The 26535-nt window shown below is 45.2% G+C and overlaps 2 protein-coding genes across 4 annotated transcripts; both read left to right on the forward strand.

The window, feature by feature from the left end:
* The first annotated feature begins 6216 nt into the window (after positions 1-6216).
* Positions 6217-12850, forward strand: FCRLA (Fc receptor like A). Its single transcript, XM_065899759.1, has 6 exons — positions 6217-6295; positions 9931-9945; positions 10216-10368; positions 10689-10955; positions 11428-11712; positions 12552-12850. The coding sequence occupies exons 1-6, from the start codon at positions 6217-6219 to the stop codon at positions 12848-12850; spliced, it is 1098 nt and encodes a 365-aa protein (XP_065755831.1).
* Positions 12851-21635: 8785 nt separating this feature from the next.
* FCRLB (Fc receptor like B) lies at positions 21636-26117 on the forward strand. Of its 3 annotated transcripts, none has more exons than XM_065886514.1 (6): positions 21636-21666; positions 21991-22011; positions 22349-22603; positions 24182-24448; positions 25106-25396; positions 25702-26117. In XM_065886514.1, the coding sequence occupies exons 1-6, from the start codon at positions 21636-21638 to the stop codon at positions 26115-26117; spliced, it is 1281 nt and encodes a 426-aa protein (XP_065742586.1). The 3 variants fall into 3 exon arrangements, with proteins under 3 accessions (XP_065742586.1, XP_065742587.1, XP_065742588.1); XM_065886515.1 differs by having other exon boundaries at positions 25251-25396; positions 25702-25908; XM_065886516.1 differs by lacking the exon at positions 21991-22011 and having other exon boundaries at positions 25251-25396; positions 25702-25908.
* Positions 26118-26535: the final 418 nt, after the last annotated feature.

The following is a 26535-nucleotide window of genomic DNA, read 5'->3' on the forward strand; positions in this document are numbered from 1 at the left end:
ATGTATTAATAGAGAAATGTATTAATAGAGAATAAAATCATCATTTCAATATATGCAGAAAAAGCATTTGATAGAATTCAACACCCATTAATTGTTTTTTAAAAATAATAAGTGGGGGGCTTCCCTGGTGGCGCAGTGGTTGAGAGTCCGCCTGCCGATGCAGGGGACACGGGTTCGTGCCTCGGATCGGGAAGATCCCACATGCCGCGGAGCGGCTGGGCCCGTGAGCCATGGCCGCTGAGCCTGCGTGTCCGGAGCCTGTGCTCCGCAACGGGAGAGGCCACAACAGTGAGAGGCCCGCGTACCGCAAAAAATAATAATAATAATAAATTTAAAAAATAAAAATAATAAGTGGGAACAGAAGGAAACTTCCTTAACCTGATAAAGGGCATATATAAAAAACTTACATCTATCATCATTAATAGTGAAAGACTGCATCCTTTCTCCCCAAGGTCAGAAACAAGGTGAAGATGTCTGCTCTTACTACTCTGATTCAGCATAGTCCTGGAAGTTCTAGCTAGTGAAATAAGGCAATAAAAGAAAAAATTTAAAGGCACAGATGGAAAGGAAGAAATAAAATTTTCCGTATTTGAAAATGACCCAACGATCTATGTAGAAAATCCCAAAGAATCTATATTTTAAAACTCCTATAACTAATGAGTGAGCTCGGCAAGGTTACAAAGTCAATATACAAAACCGTTTAATATTTCTATATACCAACAATGAACAATCAGAAATTTATTTTTTGAAGTACCATCTACAATAGCATGAAGAATATGCCATATTTAGGGATACATTTGACAAAAGATGTGCAAGATATACATATACTAAAAACTGCTAGGAGAAATTTAGGAAGACTTAAATGGGGAGCACGCTGTGTTCGTGGATCAGAAGACTTGGAATTGTTAAGATGTCAATTCTCTCCAAGTTGATCTATGGAATCAAAGTCCCAGCAGGCTTTTTTTAAGAAATAAATTTATTTATTTTTGGCTACGTTGGGTCTTCGCTGCTGCACGCGGGCTTTCTGTGGTTGCCGCGAGCAGGGGCTACTCTCCGTTGCGGTGCATGGGCCTCTTATTGCGGTGGCTTCTCTTGTTGCAGAGCACGGGCTCTGGGTGCGTGGGCTTCAGTAGTTGTGGCTCATGGGCCCAGTAGTTGTGGCTCATGGGCTTAGCTGCTCTGCGGCATGTGGGATTCCTGGACCAGGGCTCGAACCCTTGTTCCCTGAGTTGGCAGGCAGATTCTTAACCACTGCACCACCAGGGAAGTCCCCCCTTTTTTTAAAGTTGACATGCTGTTTTTAAATTTTATATGGAAGTGCAACAATGTTTGTATGGAAATGCAAAATTTATATGCAATAGCTTTTGAAAGTTTGAAAAAAAGAACAAAGTTAAAGAGAGTGCAGACATACAATCACAAACACATGGCCGATTTATTTTTGATAAAGATGCCAAGGCAATTCAATGAGGAAAGTATAATCTTTTCAACAACGGTGCTGGAACAATTGGTAGCCATATGTAAAAATTAAACCTCAACCCTCATTTCACACTATAAATAAAAAATTTTCTTAAAATGGATCCTATATCTAAATGTAAGCACTAAGCCTATAAAACTAGAAGAAAACAGCAAAAAATCTTAATGACCTTAGGCTTGGCAGAGATTTATAAATATGATTTAAAAACTATATATAAAAGAAAAAAATTATTCTGTAAAAGAGAAACTGATAAATTGGACTTTATAAAAATTTTAAATGTCTGCTTTTCAAAAGACAATGAGTGGTGATCGTTTGGTAGCACATAGAAATATCAACTCACTATGCTGTGCACCTGGAACTAACATAGTGTTGTAGGTCAATTATACTTCAATAATAAATTTTAAAAAAAGAAAAAGAAAAAAGAAAAGAAATACTGGACCTCACACACACAAACCCCACAAACACACATACACAAATTATTTGGATGATACCCCTCCAAAAAGAAAGACAATGATAAAATAAAATGACAAGTCAGATTGGGAGAAAATATTTCTAAAATGTATTGCCTGATGAAGGACATACATCTAGAATAAAAAAAGCCCAAACTGTTACAACTCAATAATAAGAAAACAAACAACACAACTTTAAAACATGGGCAAAAGATTTGAATTAATGCTTCATTAAAGAATATATACAGTTAGACAGGGAAAAAAAAGAATATATACAGTTAGTAAATAAATACATGAAAAGATGCTCTGCATCATTAGTACATGGATGTTTATATCAGCTTTATTAATAATTGCCAATCCTTGGAAGCAACCAAGATGTCCTTCAGTAGGTGAATGGAAAAATAAACTGTGGTATATCTAGACAGTGGAATCTTTTTTTTTAAAGCTTTATTTATTAAAGTTAATTATTTTATTTATTTTTGGCTGTGTCCAGTCTTAGTTGCGGCACATGGAAGGGAGGCATGCGGGATCTTTCATTGAGGCGCGGGCTCTTCGTTGTGGCGCGTGGGTTTCTCTCTAGTTGTGTCGTGCGGGTTTTCTCTTCTCTAGTTGTGGCGTGCAGGCTCCAGAGCAAGTGGGCTCTGTAGTTTGCTGCACACGGGCTCTAGTTGAGGCGAGTGAGCTCAGTGGTTGTGGCACGCGGGCTTAATTTCCCTGCAGCATGCGGGATCTTAGTTCCCTGACCAGGGATCAGACCTGTGTCCCCTGCATTGTAAGGCGTATTCTTTACCACTGGACCACCAGGGAAGTCCCTGGAATCTTATTTCGGGCTAAAAAGAAATCAGCTTTCAAGCCATGAAAAGAAATGGAGGAAACAAGTGCATATTGCTAAGTGAAAGAAGCCAATCTGAAAGGGCTACACAGTGTATGATTTCAACTATACGGCATTCTGGAAGAGGCAAAACTATGGAGACAGTAAAAAGATTAGTGGTTTCCAGGGGTTGGGGAAGTAGATGGATGAATAGGCAGAGCACAGAGGATTTGTAGGGCAGTGAAAATATATGATACTATAATTATGGATACATTTGTCTAAACCCATAGAATGTACAACCCCAAGAATGCACCCTAATGTAAACTGTGGCCTTTGGGTGATTATGATGTACTAGGTTTATCAGTTTTAACAAAGGTACCAATTCTGGTGGGAGCTGGCAATAAAGAGGGAGGCTGTGCATGTGTGCGGGCAGGAGGGATGTGGGAACTCTCTGTACCTTCCCCTCAGTTTTGGGGTGAATCTAAAACTACTCTTAAAAAACAGTTTTCAAACATGAAACACCCACACACATGCATACACACACATGCACACACACATCTGACCTAAAGTGTGCCAGAAAAGGAATTAAGAACTTTTTGTCCCCACCAAAAGGCTAATAAAGAAACTCACAGAAAAGAAAGTAAGGTTCAGAACAATAAATACAATATTATTCAATTTACTAAAGTTTATAGTGCAAAATTATATTTATTACAACTGTAAAATAAAGGGAGTGATACTTTGCTGTACACCAGAAAATGAACATAACATTGTAAATCAACTATACTTCAATTTTAAAAATAAATAAAATTTAAAAAGCAAAAATAAATAAAATAAAGGGAGTAGTAAATGCAAGGTCAGGATTGTGGTTGATTGTCACAGGGAAGGAAGAGGATGAAATCAGAAGAGACCCACACAGTACTTCAAGGATAATGGTAATACTCTATTTCCTCAACTGGGCAAGGGTGCAAAAGCCTGCCTTGCATCATTATTCTTTATACCTTCACATCTTTTATAAATACCTTTTATCTACCCAATTAAAAATAAAGAAAAAATAGGGCTTCCCTGGTGGCGCAGTGGTTGAGAGTCTGCCTGCCGATGCAGGGGACACGGTGTTCGTGCCCCGGTCTAGGAAGGTCCCACATGCCGCAGAGCGGCTGGGCCCGTGAGTCATAGCCGCTGAGTCTGCGCGTCCGGAGCCTGTGCTCCGCAACGGGAGAGGCCACAACAGTGAGAGGCCCGCGTACCGCAAAAAAATAAAAAATTTTAAGAAATAAAAGTAAAGAAAAAATAAACATCAGCCCACTTGTGACAAGCCAGGAGCAGTTGGGGATGATATCAAAGGTCTAATTGGTATTGGGATGGGATGAGGACGGGGACTTGCCCCATTGCCCTGTGAAAATTCTGGGATGATCTTGATGGCAGAACTAACTCAAGAAACTGAGGTTGGACTCCATAAGCATGTAACAGACCCAATGTTGCTCTTTTCCAAGTGAATCACATCTGTTCTAAATAGCTCATGGATCAAGCTTCAAGTGAGTAAAATTTTCTAGAAGCTTAGGAGAAATTTCAGTGTAAAGAACATGAGAGTTTCATCCCGTATGTTCAGAGACCTTCTTGCTTTCCATTTTGAGAGTAGGATCCTGTGAGAGTTGATGCAGATGGTACGAAGAGATGAGAGCCTCTATTCAGGTACGACTCAATGGTAGGGACAGTTAAGGAGAAGGGGTGGCATGAGAAGGAAAAGATTTCTGGGGTTAGTTTGCAAGCCCCTTAAAGACCTAATTCTGAGAGTCTATATTTTAGGGAGTGCTAGGGGTGGAGGTCCATCTAAACACATTTCATTTTCTTAATTTTCATTAGGTCTGGCCCAGACCTCTCTTCCTCTTCTGAGGCTGCTTGTTCTTTCACATCACATCACATCACCTGCAAGGCTTACTGCCTCACTGCCTCCCCTCACACCCATATTCAACCCCTACTCTCACCAGATTCCCCGGGGCCACCTGCACAAAAACATTTGTCTCTCAGATAATGGAAAATTTATTCTAAATTCTTATTTTAGATTGAGAAGTATCCGCTCTCTGATGCCTCCGTTGCTAATATGTCTGTTCTGACGTGTGGTTTTTGCACAGTTGAAGGGTCACGCTGGCCCTCTTTCTGCCTTCAGGCAGGACTGCTTTCCCCCATTTATCACGGCTCATTTCATCCCCAAGTAACCATCTGAGGGCCTGGTGGGTGTTATGATGGGGAGGGGAGAGGAGTGTGGTCCCTGTGAAAAAAGGCATGGGCCCTGCCATTGAGGAGGCCTCAGTCAAATAGCAAACGTTCGGAGGCAGGGACAATTGTTCTCATAAGGCACCCTGGAACTGAAGAGAGATGCTGTGACCTCCATATTGCCCCTATTCCTGACCCTGCTCAGGTTTCTCAAGCTATCGGATGCCTTCTGTCTCTAATTTCTTCAGGATCAGTGGTTTGTACTTTGGCCATGTGCCTGAGGCCTGGGCTTACTGCTAAGTCCTCTGGAAATCAACTTTCTTTTTCCCTCTGCTCTTGCCCAGGGGACTCTCTTCTGCCTTGTACTCAGATTTCCACTGAGACTGAATAGCCTTAGTCATACTGTAGAAACAGAGAGTTGAGGTATGAGTCTAGAAAAATTTATGTACAAATTTGTGTGGGCTTTGGATGGTAGGATTATACCAGGGGACTAATCTGATATCTAATTTGGTGCCATTACCAATCTTCCTCCCCGTTCTGTCCTGCTCTAGTCTGGTTACTAGAAACATGTAAGACTTGGAGCAGGACAGGGCAGGACACTTGAATTCTCACCATTGCTCTCCCTGTGACTTTCTGGGTAGGCTTCAAGCAATTTCCTGCCTCCTGTCCCCAGTTATTTCATCAGTGAAATGGATGGTTGTTGTACTGACCTTTTCCAGAGTTTGTGAAGGCTGGTGGGATATCAGACAATTGTGTGCTTTGGAAGGTCTCTGAACTCTATGGGGGAATTTTTGAACAATTGAGAGGGCTATCATTTCATCCACAACCCTAAGGGTGCTATTGATGCTGGAACCCACCTGGTTAATCTGAAGGATGAAAACTGATTGCAAAGTTGAGAATAGGCCCCAGGGACTTCCCTGGTGGTCCAGTGGTTAAGAATCCACCTTCTAATGCAGGGGATGCAGGGTATGTTCCCTGGTGGGGGAACTAAGATCCCCCATGCCTCGGGGCAACTAAGCCCATGCGTCGCAACTACCGAGCCCACGCACTCTGGAGACTGTGCGCTACAACTAGAGAGAAGCCCGCGCACCACAACTAAGACCTGACACAGCCAAAAATAAATAAACAAATAAATAAATAAAAGTTTAAAATAGGTCCCATATGAAAGGAGATCAGACAGTTAGATTTACTTCCTCTTTTCTAATTTGAGAGGTATCGTGTGGAAGAAAATCAGTGTGTTAGAAGCTGCAGGGGACCTAAACACAGTCACCATGAAGCTGGGCTGTGTCCTCATGGTTGGGGCCTTCTACTTTTCTCCTGCTATGCTCTGGGCAGCCCAGATGCTACTGGGTAAGTAAAATCTTGGAATGTGTGGAAATGGAGATATTCCTGACTTTGGGGAAAAGACCCAAAGGAAAGAAGCATGGACTAACTTCAGCCCTCCAAAGAAGCCGTGTTCAGGTGGGATAAGAAGGATAGTATAAGAAAGTTTGGTGTGCAGGACTGAATGGCTCTTTCTGAATACAAAAATCTTCAAACTTTTTCCATCCTAAAAGTCCCCTTGACTATGATGTCTTCTTTAGCTACCATCTCAGTTCTTTTCTTCCTTTTCTCAGATAAATTTCTTGAAAGAGTAGTCTGAACTTGCTTTCTCCACTTCCCTACTTTTCACTCACTCCTCAATGCTTGCAGTCTGGCTTCCACTGGAAACTTCCACTGGTCAGAGTGCTATGACCTTTATACTGACACTGCACTTTTTTTTTTTTTTTTTTTTTTTTTGCGGTACGCGGGCCTCTCACTGTTGTGGCCTCTCCCATTGTGGAGCACAGGCTCCGGACGCTCAGGCTCAGCGGCCAGGGCTCACGGGCCCAGCCGCTCCGCGGCATGTGGGATCTTCCTGGGCCGGGGCACGAACCTGTGTCCCCTGCATCGGCAGGCGGACTCTCAACCACTGTGCCACCAGGGAAGCCCAACACTGCACATTTTTAAAATCTTATCCTGCTGGACTTCTCTGTATTGGGCACTGTTGATCAGTTATTCTTCCTCGGCAATCTCTACTCCCCTGGCTTCTCCCTGTACTCCATGTATCTCGCTTGGTCCCTTTGGTGGCTTCTCTTTCTCTTTTTTTAAAAAAAATTTTATTTTATTTATTTATTTTAATTAATTAATTTAATTTATTATTTTTTTGGCTGCATTGGGTCTTCGTTGTTGTGCATGGGCTTTCTCTAGTGGCGAGCGAGGGCTACTCCTCATTCTGGCGCATGGGCTTCTCATTGCGGTGGTTTCTCTTGTTGTGAAGTGTGGGCTCTAGGTGCACGGGCTTCAGTAGTTGTGGCATGCAGGCTCAGTAGTTGTGGCGCACAGGCTTCATTGCTCCGCGGCATGTGGGATCTTCCTGGACCAGGGCTTGAACCCATATCCCCTGAATTGCCAGGCGGATTATTAACTGCTGAGCCACCAGGGAAGTCCCTCTTTCTCTTAAAGACTGGTGTTTTCTACAGTTGCATCCTTGCTCCCTACTTTTTAATTTACAGTCTCCTTAGTGAGCTATTTATCTGTATAATTTTTACCATTACAGCTCTATAATTAAGAGGTCTAAGTCATATCTCCAACCTTAATCATGCTTTTGAGTTTCACATTCAAATATCAAGCTTTGCACAAGACATAACTACCTGTATGTTTCAAGGTATCTCAGCACAATATGACCAGAGCTCTGTCCTCTTGGTCCCTCCCTCTCCTAATTTCATCTTTTTTTTTTTTTTTTGGCTGTGCCACACTGCTTGCGGGTTTGTGGAATCTCAGTTCCCTGACCAGGGATTGAACTCCGGGCCATGGCAGTGAAAGCCCAGAATCCTAACCACTAGGCCACAAGGGAATTCTCCTAATTTCATCTTTCACTATTTCTGATCTCAGTTAATGGTATCCACCCTGATATCCTGGTCAAAAACTTGGGAGACAACCTAGATTCCTCCTTCTCCTTCATCCTCTACACATGATCAATTATCAAGTGTGGCAATGTCTACCTTCTAAGTTGGTCTTAGAGCCCGTCTCTTCCCTGAAACATAACTAACGGTATCCTAGGACAAGCCCTCATCATTTCTGTCTTGGGCTAGACCAACAACTTCCTAACTAATCTTCATATCTCAGCCTTGTGTCCTTGAAATACATTCTGCACTCTGCAGCCAGAGTGATTTCTAAAATTCAAGTCTGCTAGCCTAAGATACTTATCATGGCATTAAGGGTCCACCATAACTTGGCATCTTTTAAAACTTTTCAGCTTCTTCTCTCACCCTTTGAGCCTTGCAATTTATTCTCTAATAAATCCCAACTTGCTTATATTCACACACCAGACTCTTACCTATGTCCAAAGTTTTGTTCATACTGCTACCTCTGCCTGAAATGAGCTCTCCCCATTGCTCCCTAGTCCTCTCTCACTTACAAACTCTTGGCATCCCTGAAGACTCAGCTTAGGTGGCATCTTTACCAGGAAATCTTCCTTGAGCCCTCCTCTCTGCTTTGACGGCTGCCTGTGATAACTCTTTCATGTTACTTTCTTCCTTGTGCTGAAACAATCTCTTCACATACCTGTGCATCCACTGAACTGAGAGTTATTTGTAGGCAGGGACAATGCCTTTTTGTTTGTTTTTTAACTTTCTCTTATTTATCTTTGAATTCTCAGCACCTGCTTTATCCCTGCACAATAGTTGTTTTATTGAACTCATAGAGACAGGACTGGGTGACTATATTAAGATACAGCAGTGGTATTGTTGTGAGAACTCTAGACATGGAATCAGATGCTCTGTTTTCAAGTCCCTCTTCTTTTATTTACCAGCTCTATGCCACTTTGAAAAAGTCACTTTTCATATTTCTGAATTTAGTTTTCCTATCCATAAAATGAGAATAATAACAACTACCACATAGTTTATTGGGTGAAAGTGCCTGATAGCCCAACAGTATTTTATTTTAGAAAAAGACAGGAGGCTGAGTCTAGTTGAGTGACAGTGGAGGAACTGAAAATGGGTAGCGGAGTGGTGAAGGGAGCTGAGAGAGGATCTAAAGAAAGCACTTGGTACTGATTTAATGAGAATTAGGAAGTAGAGAGGGGCCTTGCTAAGGGAGGTTACAAAGTCAAAGAAGAGTCCTGGGCTTTTGGAAGTGGAAGGGAACAAAAGCAAGTAGGATAGGAAAGGACAGAGTGAAGAACTGAGTACATGTTAATGACCGTGGAGCCAGAAGAGGAGGAGAGGCATTATGAGGGACAAGAAGCAGTTGTGGAGATGGGAGAAATTTACCTTGCCTTGGTCAACCATGGAACTAAGAGATAGGTTGAGGAGACATGTGGTAAGAAATCTGTAACTCCATTCAACCCCAAGCAAAGAAAGAATTGTCCCAGAGTTACCAGTAGACAGTAGAGGTTCAGGTGTAGAGAGAAAGACACAGGATGGACTCTACCATTGCCAGGGAAAATTCAAGGGACAGAGGACATTAAGTTAGAGATGGCTGAAAAAGGAAGACCTGAAAGGGGGAGCAAGGAAGAAGATACTAAAAGCTAGTTTGTAGGTAACATATTCAAGGATGAAGAACCAAGCGAACTTGGGGAAATGAAAATTTGGAAGAAAGTCCCCAAGGACGGTCTGAAGACTAAAGCAGATCATGTCTGAAAAATGAAGTAAAAAGACCACTGATTTTGGACTCAGACATACCTGAGTTTCCTGCTCTGCTCCCTACTCACTTTTTAAATTTGGGGTAAACGAATTGACTTTTCTAAACCTGTTTCATTTAAGATTTATAAAATGGGAGTGAAGTCACATACCTCGAAATCTTGCAAGATTTGTGTGATAAGGTGTGAACATGGCTGGCAGTGTCTGGTATGTGGTAAACACCCAACAAATGTTAGAATCTGATCATCTCCCTTTCCCTCCTGTCCTGTGTCTGCCTGCTCTGGGGTCCTCGTTGTCTTTGGCCTCTGGCTTCCTGCACTGCAGCTGGATGTCATGCTGGTGAGTTCACCATTCTCTTCCCCGCACCCCTTCTTCAAACCACAGTCCGTTCACTGACAGCACCTGGAAGCCAGCGAATCAAGTCAGCTGTATCCCTCCGAGAGATCCATATGGGTCTCTTGGAAAAAATGTTTTGATGTCTTCTTATTCCACTCTAAAAATTATAATTCCCTGAGGAGAGGGAGGAACTCTTGTGGAAAGCAATTTCCTGTCCTCTTTCTCCAGTCACAGCATCATTTTCTGGTTCTTCTCGGACCATGCCCTCCACAGCTGCCAGTTTTGAGGCGCTCCAGTGCGAAGGACCTGTCAGCACCCAGGAGGGCAGCTGCCACACTGAGGATGACTTGACGGACCCAAGGGAAGTCGACTTCCAGGTCAAGGGCTACACTTTCAGTGAACCCTTCCATCTGATTGTGTCCTATGGTGAGGTCCCAGGAAGGACTGACCAGTGCAGGCCAGGTCTTTCTCCCATTTCCCAAAGTTCTCCTTTCAGCCCCACAGCCCACTCAGGAAGGTGCCCCCTGAAATTGGCCAGGGGATGAGATATCATCTACCCCATCTTCAGCCCAAGAAGCCAGGGTGCCCTCTGTGCTAGGCCCTAGAGAAGTTGTTCCATACTCCCAACCAGTGGTGAAAGTTACCTGGCCCCTCAGAGAAAGATTAGAGTGGTCTGTTGTGGGCAGCACTGAGGGAGCTCCCAAGGAAGGCAGTGGGTCACACTCAGCTCTTGCTTTGGACCGCAGACTGGCTGATCCTCCAAAGTCCAGCCTGGCCTATATTTGAGGGAGACCCTCTGGTTCTGCGCTGCCAGGCCTGGCAAGACTGGCCACTGATCCAGGTCACCTTTTACCAAGATGGCTCAGCCCTGGGTCCCCCTGGACCTAACAAGGAATTCTCCATTGCCGTGGCGCAAAAGGCAGACAGCGGGCACTACCACTGCAGTGCTATCTTCAGGAGCCCTGGTCCTGGGAGCCCAGAAACGGCATCTCCTGTGGCTATCACAGTTCAAGGTAAGAGCTAGAGGCAGTGTCATTGTGGCAGAGGCAGGTGGGGAGAGACAGAGGGACCAGAAATGTCTTTCACTGGAGATGGTAAGGTCACTGAAGGGTTAAGGAGTAGGTTGCTGACAAATGTCCAAGTTGGGCTTCAAAAGGGACAGCATCTTAGCATTGCCTTTTCAAGTCATTTAGCCCAACTCCAAGTTCAGCATGTTTCCTGCTGCTTTGTCCTACAGTTCTATGCTTCCCAATGTTCACTGACTAGGCATCTGGATTACGGTCAGATTTGCCCATCTCTAGATCTTTTCTAGTCCTGTCTATTGAAGAGAGATAGGACTTGAAAGTTTCAAATGGAACTTTTCTAAGAGAACTCCTTCCTGATAGAAATAGGGGAAGGAAAGTGTGACTGGGAGTCTTTGCCTGTCATGGGTCCACCTGAATGTAGGATGGCTGAGCTCTTCTTCCTCACCTATCTCTCCCCCAGAACTGTTTCGAGCCCCAGTTCTCAGAGCCACACCTTCAGCTGAACCCCAAGAGGGAAGCCCGGTAACCCTGAGCTGTCAGACAAAGCTGCCCCTGCAGAGGTCAGCTGCCCACCTCCTCTTCTCCTTCTACAAGGACAGCAGGACAGTGCGTAGCAGGGGCCCTTCCTCAGAATTCCAGATCCCCGCTGCTTCAGAGGCACACTCTGGGTCCTACTGGTGTGAAGCAACCACTGAGGACAACCAAGTTTGGAAACAGAGCCCCAAGCTGGAGATCAGAGTGCAGGGTGAGTTAGTGTGTATATGTCTGGTGTGTGTGAAAAGGCAGGGGTAGGGGGGCAATAGGACTATTGGGTTTTTGAGCTAAGGTTCAGCGTAAGCAGGTTAAGAAAGGACACATGGGAGGCAGGAACCATAAGCCAGAGTCCCTAGTGATGGAAGAAAGCACAAATAGGAAACTTCTCCCTCAGACTGTGGTATATACCTCATCAAACGAAGACCTGAGCCAACTCCACAGCTGCTTCCCCGTAGACTTTACACTCCCTACATGACCTCTGGGCGTTTGTAGGAATATAGTATCTACTGTGAGGACGAAGTAGTCTGGAGTTCCTATTCAATTCTGGGAGTCCCCATTAAGAAGGCTGCATTTGACCTGAAATATACCCAGAGGAGGTGTCCAGGGTAGTGAGGGCGCTTGAGTCATGTCAGAAGGAAAATAATGGGAGGAATGGGAGATGCTCATTCTGAAGAGGAGGTGACTCGAGGAGCCAGCAGAGGTGTCCTCAAAACACTGAAGGCTGGCACAAGGGTAAGGAATTACACTAATGGCATATACAATAAGAGGTTGACCTAGGGCCAGTTACCACATGCATGTTGTAAGGAATTAGACTGAAAGGGGAAGAACTGGCTAATATCCATAGTCCTCTAATGATGAGGCTTCATTGTGCAAGATTTTCAAGCAGAAGTAACTATGCTTCACATTCAAATTTGGACGAGAGTCCTCAAGATTTTGTTGCCATTGGGCCGCACAGCTGTTTGCAGAGAATAAGAAAGACTGACCAGGAATATGAGGGTAGGGCCAGAGTCAGACTTCACTCTTGTCTGTGTCTCCTGTCCCATAATCCAGGTCCCTCCAGCTCTGCTGCACCCCCCACCTTGAATCCTGTTCCTCAGAAATCAGCTGCTCCAGAAACTACTTCTACGGAGCGCCCTGGGCCTCTGCCTCCCCTGCCCACCGCTTCTCCTAAGAATCTGGGCTCCTCTTCTCCTCTGCACTTCCCAGATCCCCATCTGCATCACCAGATGCGTGTTCTCCTCAAACAAATGCAGGATATGAGGGTCATCCTTGGTCACCTGGTCATGGAGCTGAGGGACTTGTCTGGCCACCTGAAGCTTCAGGCCACAAAGGGTCCTGCCAAATATTAGTCAATAATTCACCTGCCGTGTTGCTCAACTACCCCCAATAAATCCAACTCTTTCTAGTTGTCCTCTTTCTGTTCCATACTTAAGCGTAAGTAGTTTTACAAGTTGCCCAGTGTTTCGCTAGACTAACAGGGATAGGTGAGTATAAATAAACGTGTACAAAGTGGTAATTAGAGTTTAGCTATAATTGTATATTCTCCCTGAACATGACACCATATTCCTGTTCTATCTAGACCAGGAGTTGCCTTCTGTTGCCCAGACCAGAATCTGGTGATTGAAAGAGAAGCAATGAGATGATAGATTTAATGCAGCAATCTCAAACAAGGGCAATCCCTCCCCATCCTAGGGGACATTTGGCAAATGTCTGGAGAAATTTTTGATCGTTACATTGCGGGGAGGGTGTGCTACTGGTGTCTAGTGAGTAGAAGCTGGGGATGCTGCTAAACATCCTATAATACACAGAACAGCCTTCCACAACAAAGGATTATCTGGTCCAAAATGTCAATAGTGCTGAGGTTGGGAAACCCCAGCCTAACGGAGGTGTTGGACTCTGGGATGGACCTTTGCTTCTTCTACTTATTCTCTCGTCCTAGCCTTATTCAGCAAATATTAATTACGTGCTGGTATTTTGTTGGCCTCTGCTACATACCCAAGTTGATGCTATGTTAAGTATACCCATAAGACAGGGTCTCCATCTATAGAAAGTTTACAATTTGGGATGGAGGGGCAGTAATACTCCTACCCATTAAACAATTAAAGCAGGGTATATAAAAATTTCCCATAGGATCCTAGTGGACTCAGAAACATGTGATCGAGTAGAACAATGCCAGAGCAGCAATTATTTGTTTTAATCCATCTCTGAAATATTTTTCTTTAAAGATATACATAAATCTATTTTGGTACCATAGTAATACTTTATTTTCTATGCTTGGACTGCTATTGCCTATTCTCAGCCAATGAGAGCTAGCCTGCCAGATTCTACAGGAACCTTTGGTCAGTGAGTTAGCACACCATTTCATGACCTCAGCTAAAGAGCTTTCTACCACGTTTCTCCTAAATCACGTGGTATGAGGTTATCCAGTGTACTTTTTCTTTGTGCCATTTATTCTGTGTGTAGTTTGGACCCACAGTGATTTACAAAATATGTACCTGTGATCGGTCCAGACATGCCACAAAGAAATAAAGGAATAGAATCATGCTGGATGTTAAAATTTGAGTTTTATGGTGGTTCCTAGCTCCCTCTCAAATGCCAGTTTTATGGTGGCTCCTAACACCTTCAAGTGGAAAGACGAGAAAGAAACCGGAAATTGGTAAAAGTCCACAAATATCACTGCAACGTGAGAGGATCGATTAACAACTGTATGAATGGAAGTTGCAAGAAATGATGACCAGAGATATGTCATTTGGTGGATGACCAAAGTGGAAGCTTAACTGCCAATGGACTATGTTGGATCTCCAGATACTATGTTATAACCATTCTACATCGAATTGATTTCAGCTAATGGTACCATGTTCATGAATGCATCCTGCAAGCTCATGCTAAATAAGGAAGTCATGTCCAGACAATAAAAGCTCACCGAGATCAAGAAAGGAAGAAGTGGGTGCAGCTGGCTAAGTGTCTCACTTCTGTACTCGTCATCCATGTGTCTGTGTGGACCTCTATCGTCACACTGCATTTTAATTTTTTACTATCTTATTTCTGTTCACTAGAGGGTGAACACTTTGAGAGCTCCTTGAGCTCTCTGATCTACATTGACTCATTGGTGTCTAGTTTAATGAGGCATATTTAAACTCTCTGTAAATGTTGTTTCATTGAATTGAATTGGGTCAGCATAATAAGGGAAGGCATCCTGAAGAAGATGGGAATTAAACTGAACCTTAAAGGATGAGTGGTATGTCTGGCATCAGCAAAATCTCCAGATTCTCCCCAGGGAGCCCAGATTAGGTCAGGAGCTTGGAAGCCTCAGGGAGAGAATCTGTTACCATCAGGGATGAGGAAGGCAAGAACATAACTGAAAGAATGAAGAGGGAGAGACAGAGAGGCAGAGAGAGAGAGCTTTCATCTGTCTCTACCTGTCCTGGGGAAGCTGGAGAGGGGGTGGGAAAGAGGAATTGTTATACTAGATTGGGTTTATGGCCTGTGCGGTTTAGGATTCTGTAACCCACAGAGGTCCTAATGCAGCTACACTGGATGTTATCTCTGAAATAAACATTAGATACAAAGCACATCTGTTGTCTTGTAAAGGCGAATACTTGCATACCCTATAACCCAGAATTCCATGCCTGGATATATATGCCGAGTACATGTACACCAGAAGACAAGTACAATAATGTTCCTAATAGCACTATTTGTAAAATCAAAACTTTGGAGTCAATTCAGTCGTCCAATGAAAAAATGGATAAGTTGTGCTAGCTTCACAGAACAGAATACTATACAACAGTAGAATAAATGAACCATAGCTACAATGCAGCAACATAAAAGAATATCAGGAATATTAACATTCAGTGAAAAAAGCAAGTCCCAGAAGATACCATATGGTGTGATGCCCTTTATACAAAGGAATATATGGCTTAACCATTCACTCATACATATGATAAACCTTTTTAAAAAGGCACAAAAATGGAAACACCAAGGTCAGGATAGTAGTTACCTCTGAGGGGCTAATGGGAGAAACCTTCGGGGAGGAGCACACAGGTAGATGTAATTATTAATTTTTTTTAATTTTAAAAATGTATTTTATTTATTTATTTTTGGCTGCATTGGGTTTTCGTTGCTGCGCGTGGGCTTCTTAAGTTGCGGCGAGCAGGAGGCTACTCTCCATTGCAGTGCACGGGCTTCTCTTGTTGTGGAGCATGGGCTTTAGGCGTGTGGACTGCAGTAGTTGTGGTATGTGGGCTCTAGAGCGCAGGCTCAGAGCGTAGTTGCGGCGCACGGGCTTAGTTGCTCTGTGGCATGTGAGATCTTCCCGGACCAGTGCTCGAACCCGTGTTCCCTGCATTGTCAGGTGGATTCTTAACCACTGCCCCACCAGGGAAGCCCTAAATTATTAATTTTTAAAATCTTCTCAGAGTAGGAATTTAGGCCTCCTTAAATATATATATATATATTTCTCTAACTCATCTTCAAATTCCTTTTTGTTTTCTGCCATTGTCTTTTCTTAGCAGTAATAAGAAGCCAAGTTTATTACCTACAGTATGAAGTAGTTCTTTCCTTTACTGACCCCCAAGTAACCCTAACTTACTAAAGATTGCCCCCAGTATACCCTTACTATTTTTGGATTTGGTGAACATTTTTTTGTTAACCTTAAAGACATGACTGTAGATGTTTCACACATTTTCCCAGCCAGACAAGACAGCTAATTTTTGTCAGTACAGAAGCACCTTCATTTAGTTTGACATTTATGTGCAAAGTACTGTGCAAGGTTCTAGAAGAAAAAAAGAAGACAAATTTAACATGATCTCCACTTTCCAAGGAGAGTTCAATGGAAGCTTATGAAGAAAACCCCGCCTCATAGATTTGTAGTTGCATTTTTTTTTTTTTTTTGCGGTACGCGGGCCTCTCACTGCTGTGGCCTCTCCCGTTGCGGAGCACAGGCTCCGGACACGCAGGCTCAGGGTCCATGACCCACGGGCCCAGCCGCTCCGCGGCATGTGGGATCCTCCTGGACTGGGGCACGAACCCGTGTCCCCTGCATCGGCAGGCGGACTGTCAACCACTGCGCCACCAGGGAAGCCCTGTAGTTGCATTTTAAGAGCCTTTTCATATAATTGTAGATATTCTTCTTTGGTGCTTCCTGAAAACTCGACAAGGGGTAGTTTCTTAAACAGAAGTTGCATTATGGAATCTGAAACCATAGCAACAAGTGTTTCTTACTCTGTTACATTAAAATTCATTGGTCCTTCTTGTACTTTAAACAGATCTTTCACCCATGCATTGGTCGGTTGAAAATATTTGTTCACAAAGTTATACAGATCTTTCAGACGTTGATACCATCTCACTATATACAATATTTTAAAAATCGAATGTAATATCACCACCAATATCTTCAGAAAAGTCTTTACTTACTGGGAAGCTGTCAAGATCATGATCATGAATACAAATGTTCCCAAAATTCTAATTTTCATTTGAAAGCTTGAGTTTCATCATTGGCAATAATTACTGTCAGATGTTTTCCTTGAAGTGACAGACTCACTTTGTTCACTCTTGAGAAAATGTCTGAGAAATACCCAAGTCTGAATGACCACAGTTTTTTAGTCATTCTTTCAATTAAAAATGGTATTCCAAGAAAAAGAGTAGCTTGTTCTGGTTCAGCCCAGAACTCAATTGTGTAACAGCTTTCAATGAAGACAGCCTTTGTACTTCAGTACAGAAGTGCATACTTCCTATTTCATCACACAGAATATTAAAAATATGTATATTTTGAGCTCAAAATTTAATAAAATTAATTTTTTAAATTATTTCATCAAGGTTTTGTTTTGATTTCTTACTGTGAGTGCATAACATAACGGTGAAACATACAGTTTGGTGCCACTGCCTTAAATTTGGAGTTAGCAGTTTTATCCCCTGTTGCTTTATGCCATCAATGCAAGTGTCAACCTAGGGAAAAGGCAAATAACCTCTTAGTATTATTATAAACACAGTTTTGACTTTGCAGGCCCCTTAAAGGGTCATTAGAACCCCCAGGTATCTACAGACCAAAGTGAGAATTATTGAACTAGATCATTCTTAAAGCCCAGCCTGACACTACTCTCAGAGATCCCAATATTTATGCATTTCTGAAGAGAAGAACCCATTTACTTTTCTATTCCTAAGTCAGTTCTCTAGGTATAATAAAATAATTTTGACCTCAACTTCAGGTCAATCATTTTAATGCTTTTAATTGGATGCTTTTTAAAAGTCTAAGTTGGTTATATTACATGTTTCTTTATTCCTTTGTACATCTATGAGAAGAAGCGACAGCTTCTGCACAGCAATGGAAATAATCAACAGAGTGAAATGGGAGAAAATATTTGCAAACCCTGTATCTGATAAGGGGTTAACATCCAAAATATATAAGAAACCCAAACAACTTAATAGCAAAAAAAAAAACAATAACTGGATTAAAAAATGGGCAAAGAATCTGAATAGACATTTCTCAAAAAATGACATACAGATTGCCAATGGGTATATATTATAAAAAGGTGCTCTATGTCACTAATCATCAGGGAAATGCAAATTAAAACCACAATAGGATATCACCCCACGCCTGTCAAAATGGCTGTTATCAAAAATACAAAAGATAGCAAGTGTTGGCAAGGCTGTGGAGAAAACAGAACACTTGTGCACTGTTGGTGGGAATGCAAATTGGTGCAGCCACTATGGAAAACAGTATGGATATTACTCAAAAAATTAAAAATAGGACTGCCTAATGAACAGTAATCGCACTTCTGGATATATATCTAAAGGATGTGAAGTCAGTATCTCAAAGAGACATCTGCATTCCCATGTTCATTGCAGCATTATTTACAACAGCCAAGATGTGAACACAACCTAAATGTCAACAAATGAATGGATAAAGAAAATGTGATATATGTGTATATATACTATATTATATACACTATATATTGTATGTATTATATATATATATAATACACACAATGGAATATTATTCAGCCATTAAAAAAAAGAAAATCCTGCCATTCACAACAATATGGATGAACTTGGAAGACATTATGCCAAGTGAAATAAGCCAGACACAGAAAGACAAATATTGCATGATCTCTTTTATGTGTGGGATCTGAAATAGCTAAACTTGTAGAAGCAAAGAGTAGAATGGTGGTTGTCAGGGGCGGGGGGAGAGAGAGAGAGAGAAAGTTGAGTATGAGGAATTGGCTCACGAGATTATGGAGGCTGAGAAGTTCCATGATCTGCCGTCTGCAAACTGGAGACCTAGGAGGGGATAATTTAGTCTGAATCCAAAGGCCTGAGAACCAGGGGAGTCAATGATGTAAATCCCAGTTCAAGGGCCAGAGAAGATGAGGTGAGATGTCTCAGCTCAATCATCGAGGAAGGAAAAAAAAAAAAAAAGAGGCAAATTCCTCTAAACCCTGGCTTTTGTTCTAAAAGAGAAAATAATATCTAAAACACAATACCATTTATGTAAATTAATAATACAAAATAGTTCTCAAGTGAAAGTATGTGCATGTATAAAGGATTGTAAACATTATATAGTGGGTGCTCATGTGGGGGAGAGAATGGTTATGAAGGTAAAAAATCATAATAAAACAAGAGAGGAGACTTGAAAAGACTAGCGATGACAGTCTGCCGTGAGCATGAGAGACAGAGCAGATTTTAGAGTGAGACAGATTTCTATTCAAATTCTAGTTCTATCACCACAGTTTCCACACATGTAAAATGGAGATAATAATAATCCTTCCTTAAAGGGCTCTCGTGGGGATTAAATAAAGTAACATCTGTGAAGCACTTGGCGTGGTGCAGGTGACATGCTCACGGCTGCAGCACTCACCAAAAGTAAGCTGGTGTCATCATCGATAGCAACAGCAGCAATATTCCATTATCATCACTGAAAACGTCTTGTTCCTCAGAATTCTTATCAGATGGCGGCATACCTTGTCCAGAAATTATGTCGTGATAGGCTTCAAACAATTGCTCATGATAACTGTTAAATTTCTCTGCATAGTAAAGGCATGAAGAATTAGAAATTCTGTAGGGAAAAGTCCTGAAGGGAGTAAAAGACCCAATTTGGGAAAAATTCAGAAGAAAGCCTAGAATAAAGAAGTGTGGGTGGGACATTCTTCAAGCCAAAATTTGAGCACTGTGTGATATGAACCCAATGGGTGATTCTAGAGATTTGCAGGGAAGATCGGACACCTCACGAATTTTGAGTGCAATCAAGTTTCTTATGGAGGGACTTCCCTGGTGGTCCAGTGCTTAAGACTCTGTGCTCCCAATGCTGAGGGCCCGGGTTGATCCCTGGTCAGGGAACTAGATCCCACATGCTGCAACTAAAAAGATCCTGCAAACTGCAACTCAAAAAAAAAAAAAAAAAGATCCTGCGTGCTGCAACTAAGACCCGGAGCAGCCAAATAAATATTAAAAAAAAAAAAACCAACTCAACTGCCTAAATACATGAATCACCTCCAATGACTTTCAAAAAAAAAAAAAAGTTTCTTATGGAATCAGGTGAAGAGGCTGAGATCTGTCTTCTGAGTGATAAGAAGCCAAAACAGTGTCGGCTTGTGTAGACTAAGGGACAGCTGATGGGTATGTTACATTCATATCATAGAGGTGGTGACCTGGTGCAGAGGTCAGACCTTGGGGGCAGGTTGTGAATGATGTGGGAAGGCCCACACAGGCCCCGGATGAGGCATCAGGCAGGAGGTGGGGAAGCTGGGGGCACTGCCTAGCCTGGGCCCTCCCAAAGCAAGCAGGTTATAATCTGTTCCTGGTATCTAGTTCTCTCCCTCCCCCACTCCTGAGCACCTTATCAATTACCTCCCTACTGTTCAGACCCATATGACTCTATCTCTCTTTTATCAACACATGCTCTCAAAACAGGATCCGAAGTGACCAGCTTAATTTAAAGGACCAATCACATTTCCCTAAGGGCCACCTGCATTTCAACAAGGACTAGCACATTAAGAGAAACTATGAGGGAATTCTCCGATGGAAGCTTTGGGCATCAGCAAGGAAGAGGGGAAGGGACTGTCTTTAAGAGAGTTGACAGGGCCTGATAATCGATGTCCTTCCTGCCAGAGCTCCAAGGGAAGGAGATGCCCCAGTATTAAACAGCCACGGGTGAGGACAGAAGACGGTCCAAGGAGACATACTATCAGGTTGGAAAATTCATTAAGTATTTACAGGAGAATTCCGGTTCCCCATTGCTCAGGGTATGATCACATGGCTTGGAAAGCACAAGCAGTAGAGTTGGGAGGACGGTTCTGAGAAGCTTCTAAGGGGCTGATGCAGTGACTTCTCTAACACAGGTAAGGACTATTAGAACTGGGGCATGGTTGGGGACAGATGAAAGGAAGGAAGGCACAAGTGAGTGGAGATGCTATAGGGTGAGAGCATTGGGATGGGTAGGAAGGAAGTGTTTTCTAACTTCTGAAGGTTTAAGGTTTCAGGAAGGGAGAAAGGGGAAACATTTCTATTCTTGACTGTGACACTGTAAGACAGTGACAGAGAAGGTGGTTGGTGAGTCATGCTTTTCTATTCACCCATGGGAGGATGTGAAGCCTAGGTGCACGCAATCCAGTGTCAACCTCACTAGGCCTCACACCAATGTCTGTCACCAGGAAGTGAGCAGAATAAACATCCTGGGTGGATCTCAAGGACATGAAGATGTCTTTCTCAATGGAGGCTTATGGAGCCTGCTGGAGGATGGGGAGGAGGTGGAATGGGAGTGGGATGTTTTTGGCAGCCTGAAGGTGGCAGGGTCACGTGCCAGAATCTGGGGTTCTGTGTGGCTTTCGTGGGCTGAAAAGGGCACAGACTCTGCTCAGCAGGCCTTCTCTACAGGAGCTGGGGCTGGCCTGAGATGTGAGGTGGCTTCAGGGGGTATAGGTGGGACAATGTTTGGTGCTTGGGACACCTGAGAGTTGACACGTATCCAGCCTGTCTCCTGCTCTCTCCAGTCCACCGTCTTCAGGAATTAGAAATGGGTGGGAGAAGCAGCAGTGTCTCCGAGTACTCAGTGGTCAGCACTGGCCATCTTCTCTCTCTCTCTTCCCCCATCCCATGCCAGTGCATCCCCATTGGTCTGCAGCTGCTGCTGGCAGATCCATCATGTGGGAACTGACAGCCCTCCTGCTCCTGGGTGAGTCCTCAATGAGGTAACAGCGGCATAAGGACTTTGGGTGTGGGGAAGAGTGGGGGCCAGAGTATTTCTCTGTGTGTGTGTGTGTGTGTGTGTGTGTGTGTGTGTGTGTGTGTGTGTTGCGGGAATATTCAATCCTCGATTCGTTATCTATCTTCGGAGAGGAAAAGAGGAAGGGGCTTTCTGAGAGCTGAGAGAAATAAAGGCAGAAGAAGATCAGGTCTTGAGACTTGTTGAATCCTTCCTATGGTCAAGAGAGTCCCTTTCTTTTCTCTCATCTCCAACATTCTCCTTCTTCTTGCTTCTTTATTTCTTGTTTTGCAGTTCCAAGCAGTGGGCAAGCTGGTGAGTCTTACACATCCCTCATCCAGATTTTCTACAACTTCCACCCCAACCATCCTAAGTGACCTGCTTGGGTACTCCCCACTTCTTAGCTGTTCTGGGGTAGTGACTCTTCTCATGGCTCCTCAATCCCAGTGACTCAGTTTGCCTGTAGGCACTGGCACTTAGAAATGGTCCTGACCAGGAGGCTAGTTTGTAGCCCAGTGTGGTCTCTCCTCTCACAGGGATGGGTCCTGGAAGCTAGCGTTTTCTGAGATTTCCCAACATCAGACCTCATCTTTGGGCACCTCACCTTGATTCTCTTTTTCACATTGTCCCCTCCCATACCCCACCCTCCCAGCTACTCTGGAGAAGCCCATATTGTCTCTACACCCACCCTGGACCACAATCTTCAAGGGGGAAAGGGTAACCTTGCGGTGTGATGGGTACCACCCTCTGCTCCTGGAGCTCCGACCCATCAGCACTCTCTGGTATTTGGGCCACCTACTCCTGCCCTCTCACAAGAAGAGCATCGAGGTGCAGACACCAGGGGTGTATCGATGCCAGACACGGGGAGCACCTGTCAGTGACCCCATCCACCTCTCTGTATCCAATGGTGAGTGTTTGAGCATGGGGGAGGGGTAGCACACATGTCCTCTGGTAGTGATGGCCCTCCTGTGGGGGAGGACACTGGGCCACTCCCATTGGGGCAGTAAGGAGGGGGTTATATTGAGTCTATGGGGGCAGGCAGGGACCTGCTTGGCACTATGTGAGAGATGCAGTAAGCCTTGTGTGGCCCCAAAGGTCCCCTTACCATCCTGCCACAATGGACACTAAATAAACATTTCTGTTCATTTAGTAGCTCAGAAGAGAAGAGGCTCCAAGGACGTGGTATACTGAACAGAGAACTTCTGAGGAGGGGGGTTGGGTAGGGAGAGAAAGGGCAAAGCAAAGCAGGAAAAGTGAGGGTCCCTGGGCAGGCTGCGTGCAGCTGGGGGAATTACTCCTGCTTGAACTGTGCGATGCTTCTCTGTGCCTCCCATCACTAAAATACGGCCAATGATAGCATCTATTTCTTTGGTTGTTGTGAAGATTAAAAATGAATTGATAGGTTTTCAAAGAAAAAAGCAGATGAAGAAAGCACTTCAGCAAAATTTTATTATAGACACGTACACATGCGTACATAAGAGTCAATTAAGAAACTAATTCCCTGGGGGATAAAGGATTTCCAAACAGGATAAGAGAAGTAACAGTAATTTGTTCATTAGGGCACAGGATTGGCTACCTTGTAGGGAATATTATGTCATTTTAGCCTGGTAGGCTATATTTTGTATTCAGAATTTAAAGATCATCACTCAGTGTTCAGATTAGCACTTATACTTCACATCCATACTCTGTGGTTTCTTGTTTGGAAATTGATAGAGAGTACAGATAAGATATTGAATATGATAGACGGTAGTCACTGCTTGCAGAACTGCGAGTAGCACAGAGATTGTGGCTATCACTTGCGGAATTCTTTCTCGATGGAAAACATCTAAAGTGGCATCTAGCACACACTAGGGCTATGTTAAGCGTTGGCTATGATGATGATGGTGATCAGGTACGTAAGGGTGCTGGGGGAGGTGCCTAAGTCTGGGGGTGGGGTCAGGTAAGTTTTCTCAAGGAGACAGGATCTAAGCCCAGGTCTGCAGGATAAGCAGGCCTCAACTACAGCAGGTGAAGGGGTCTTCTTGGCAGGTACAAAGCCTCTGGGCTCAGAGCAGGGCCAGTTCTCCCAGCAGTCCAGTATGCATGGACTTAGTCTGCATTAGGAATGGAAGGTGGAGAGAGAAAAGGAGACATGGGGTAGGGGAGAGTCCTGAGATGGTGCTGAAAAGGTAGGCGGGGGCCAGGTCAGGAAGGCCCTGATACCATCCTAAGGAGTTTAAACTGGATTCTGACGGGCATGACTCTTTGAGGCTGGAACCAAGTCTCAGGCATCTTTGTCTTCTTAGTACCTAATAAAAGGCTGGTCTTCCCCTTTCCTTTCCACTCACCTTCTGATGCTTCTTGTTCTGAGGCTCCTGGGGTGCCCAGTAAGGGGGGAGGGAGTTGGTGAGGAGAAAGGGGGAGGACGGCGGAGCAGGGAGGCGGAGAAGTATGGGAGACCCAGGCTGGACTTTCTCTTGGAGTCTGTCTGTGCTGACTGTCGTAGACTGGCTGATCCTGCAAGTGCCCTATGCTGCGGTGTTCGAGGGCGAGCCGCTGGTCATGCGCTGCCGCGGTTGGTACGACAAGGTCGTCTACAAACTTCACTACTACCACGACGGCCAACCCGTGCGCTACTTCCACTCCAGCGCCAACTACACGGTGCCCCAGGCGCGCGCCAGCGATAGCGGGCGCTACCAGTGCTCCGGCACCATGCGCATCCCGGTGGAGAGCGCGCCCATGTTCTCCGCCAAGGTGGCCGTGACCGTGCAAGGTGGGGGAGACTTGGGGCCGCGGAGGGAGGCAAACGAGCCCTGGGAAATTCTGGGACAGAAACCAGGCAGGGAAAGGAGGGGCGGAGGTTACAGTAGCTGGCACATGGTGGATTTCTCTGCGGGTCCAAGTACACGTTCTCCTCTCCTCCTCCTCAGTGAAGTCGCCCTTAATCTGTAGCCTGCGTGGGGGCAGGTGTCCCTTCTCCCCGGTACACATCCAGCTTCTTACTCCGGGTTGAGACCCCCATATTGGGGGCAGCCCTCTCCGCAGCCCCTGCCAGAAAGACAGCGGCACTAGATGGGATCACTGTGGGGCTGGGGCGAGGGAACTGCTCCTGAGCGTCTTGCGAAGCAGGCGCAGCGACCCCCTTCTAGGCTGGAGAAACCGAGCTGGGTGTCAGTCGGGAGGTGACACGAAGCGTCATACCTGGTCCCGCCTCCTTTCAAGCTCTCCCCTCCCTCGTGGACTCGTTCCCCACATTTCAAAAGACTTTCCTCCCTCCACGTGTACACACAGCCTCCTCCCTGGTCGGCTACGGGCCCTTGTGGGAAACCGGGAGAGGGGTCGTGGGACCGTGGACCAGCGGGACCTGGTTCCCTGGGACCCTTGCGCCGGCCTAAAGTGCATCCTTAGCCACTGGGCCTCCTCTCCGCAGAGCTGTTCCAGGCGCCGGTGCTGAGGGTGATGGGCCGGGTGGAGGCTCGCGGCGCGGCCCTCGGCGGAGTGGTCTTGCGGTGCGAGACGCTCCTGCACCCTCAGAAGCGCGACACGCCGCTGCAGTTCGCCTTCTACAAGTACAGTCGCGCCGTGCGCCGCTTCGACTGGGGCGCCGAGTACACCGTCCCCGAGCCCGAGGTCGAGGAGCTGGAATCGCACTGGTGCGAGGTTGCTACCGCCAGCCGCAGCGTCCGGAAACGCAGCCCTTGGCTGCAGCTTCCGGGGCGGGGTGAGTGACTGTCCTTCGGGTAGCCCACCCGGGCGGGTAGCCCTGCGTCCGCCCATCTGGAATGCCTGTCTCGCCGGCCCCCCTCTTCTCCCCGCGCTTCCATCTCCATCCCCCATCTCCACCCGCCTCCCCCTTCCTTCCCTCCTCTCCACCTCTGTTCCCACCCTCCTCACTCCCCTTACTCTCCTCCCCGGCCCGGCGCTTCTCTCCCACCCCCACCACCCCCATCCCTTGCCCCCTCCTTACCCCGCAGCCCTTGCGAGAAGGATTTCAGCCGTGCGGTTCTCTGTGTGTTGCGTTCACAGGTTCTCCCCTGGACGTGGCGTCCACCACCGTCCCGGTCCCACAGGCTGCGGCTTTGGCGCCCGGTAACAAGCCGCTTTCCTTCAGAAAGCCCCCGCTGTCCATATCGGTCCCGTCGATCACCTCCGTCCCTAACACCACCTCAGCCGGGCTGCTGTTCCCCGCGGGCGGAGCCCCCACTGCTGGGCCACCGGCCTGCGCTCCGCTGACCCCCTTGGAACAAACCACTGGAGCCCTAAAACCCGACATGGACCTTCTGCTCCGAGAAATGCAGCTGCTCAAAGGCCTTCTCAGCCGGGTGGTCCTGGAATTAAAGGAGCCACAGGCCTTCCCAGAGCACAGGGACACACTCGAGACCCCCGCTTCCCACTTTGCTGTGAGTCAGGGAACCCCTGAGACCACTGCTGTGGAGAGCTGAGGGAGGGGGCGGCTATTGACCCCTCTCCAGACGTATCCATCCCTGGTCTCTCCTGCTTCCCATCACGTGGAGACCCTACAAAGCCATCTCTGCATCCCTCTGTCTTACTGTGGCTTATAAAGTGTGGTGGCTGCCATGTCAGTCTAACACAGCACATCCTTGTAACCACAAGACCTCCCCTCTGATGGCTTCCTTCCCCTCACAGATTTCAGTAAGGAAGGAGAAACCTGTTATTTACTACTTTGAGGTATAGATTTGGAAGTTGAATTTAGTCATCCTTAGCTTTTCATATAAATCCACCCAACATGTATTTCAGCACAGGCAATTTTTTGGTACTTAAGGTTATTTGGTACTAAGCTCTTTGGAACATTTAAGGGTCAAGTTGTAATTATTCATCATGACTTTAAAAGACTTTTAA

The sequence above is a fragment of the Phocoena phocoena genome, chromosome 1 (genome assembly GCF_963924675.1).
Source record: "Phocoena phocoena chromosome 1, mPhoPho1.1, whole genome shotgun sequence".
Classification (NCBI taxonomy): Eukaryota; Metazoa; Chordata; class Mammalia; order Artiodactyla; family Phocoenidae; genus Phocoena; species Phocoena phocoena.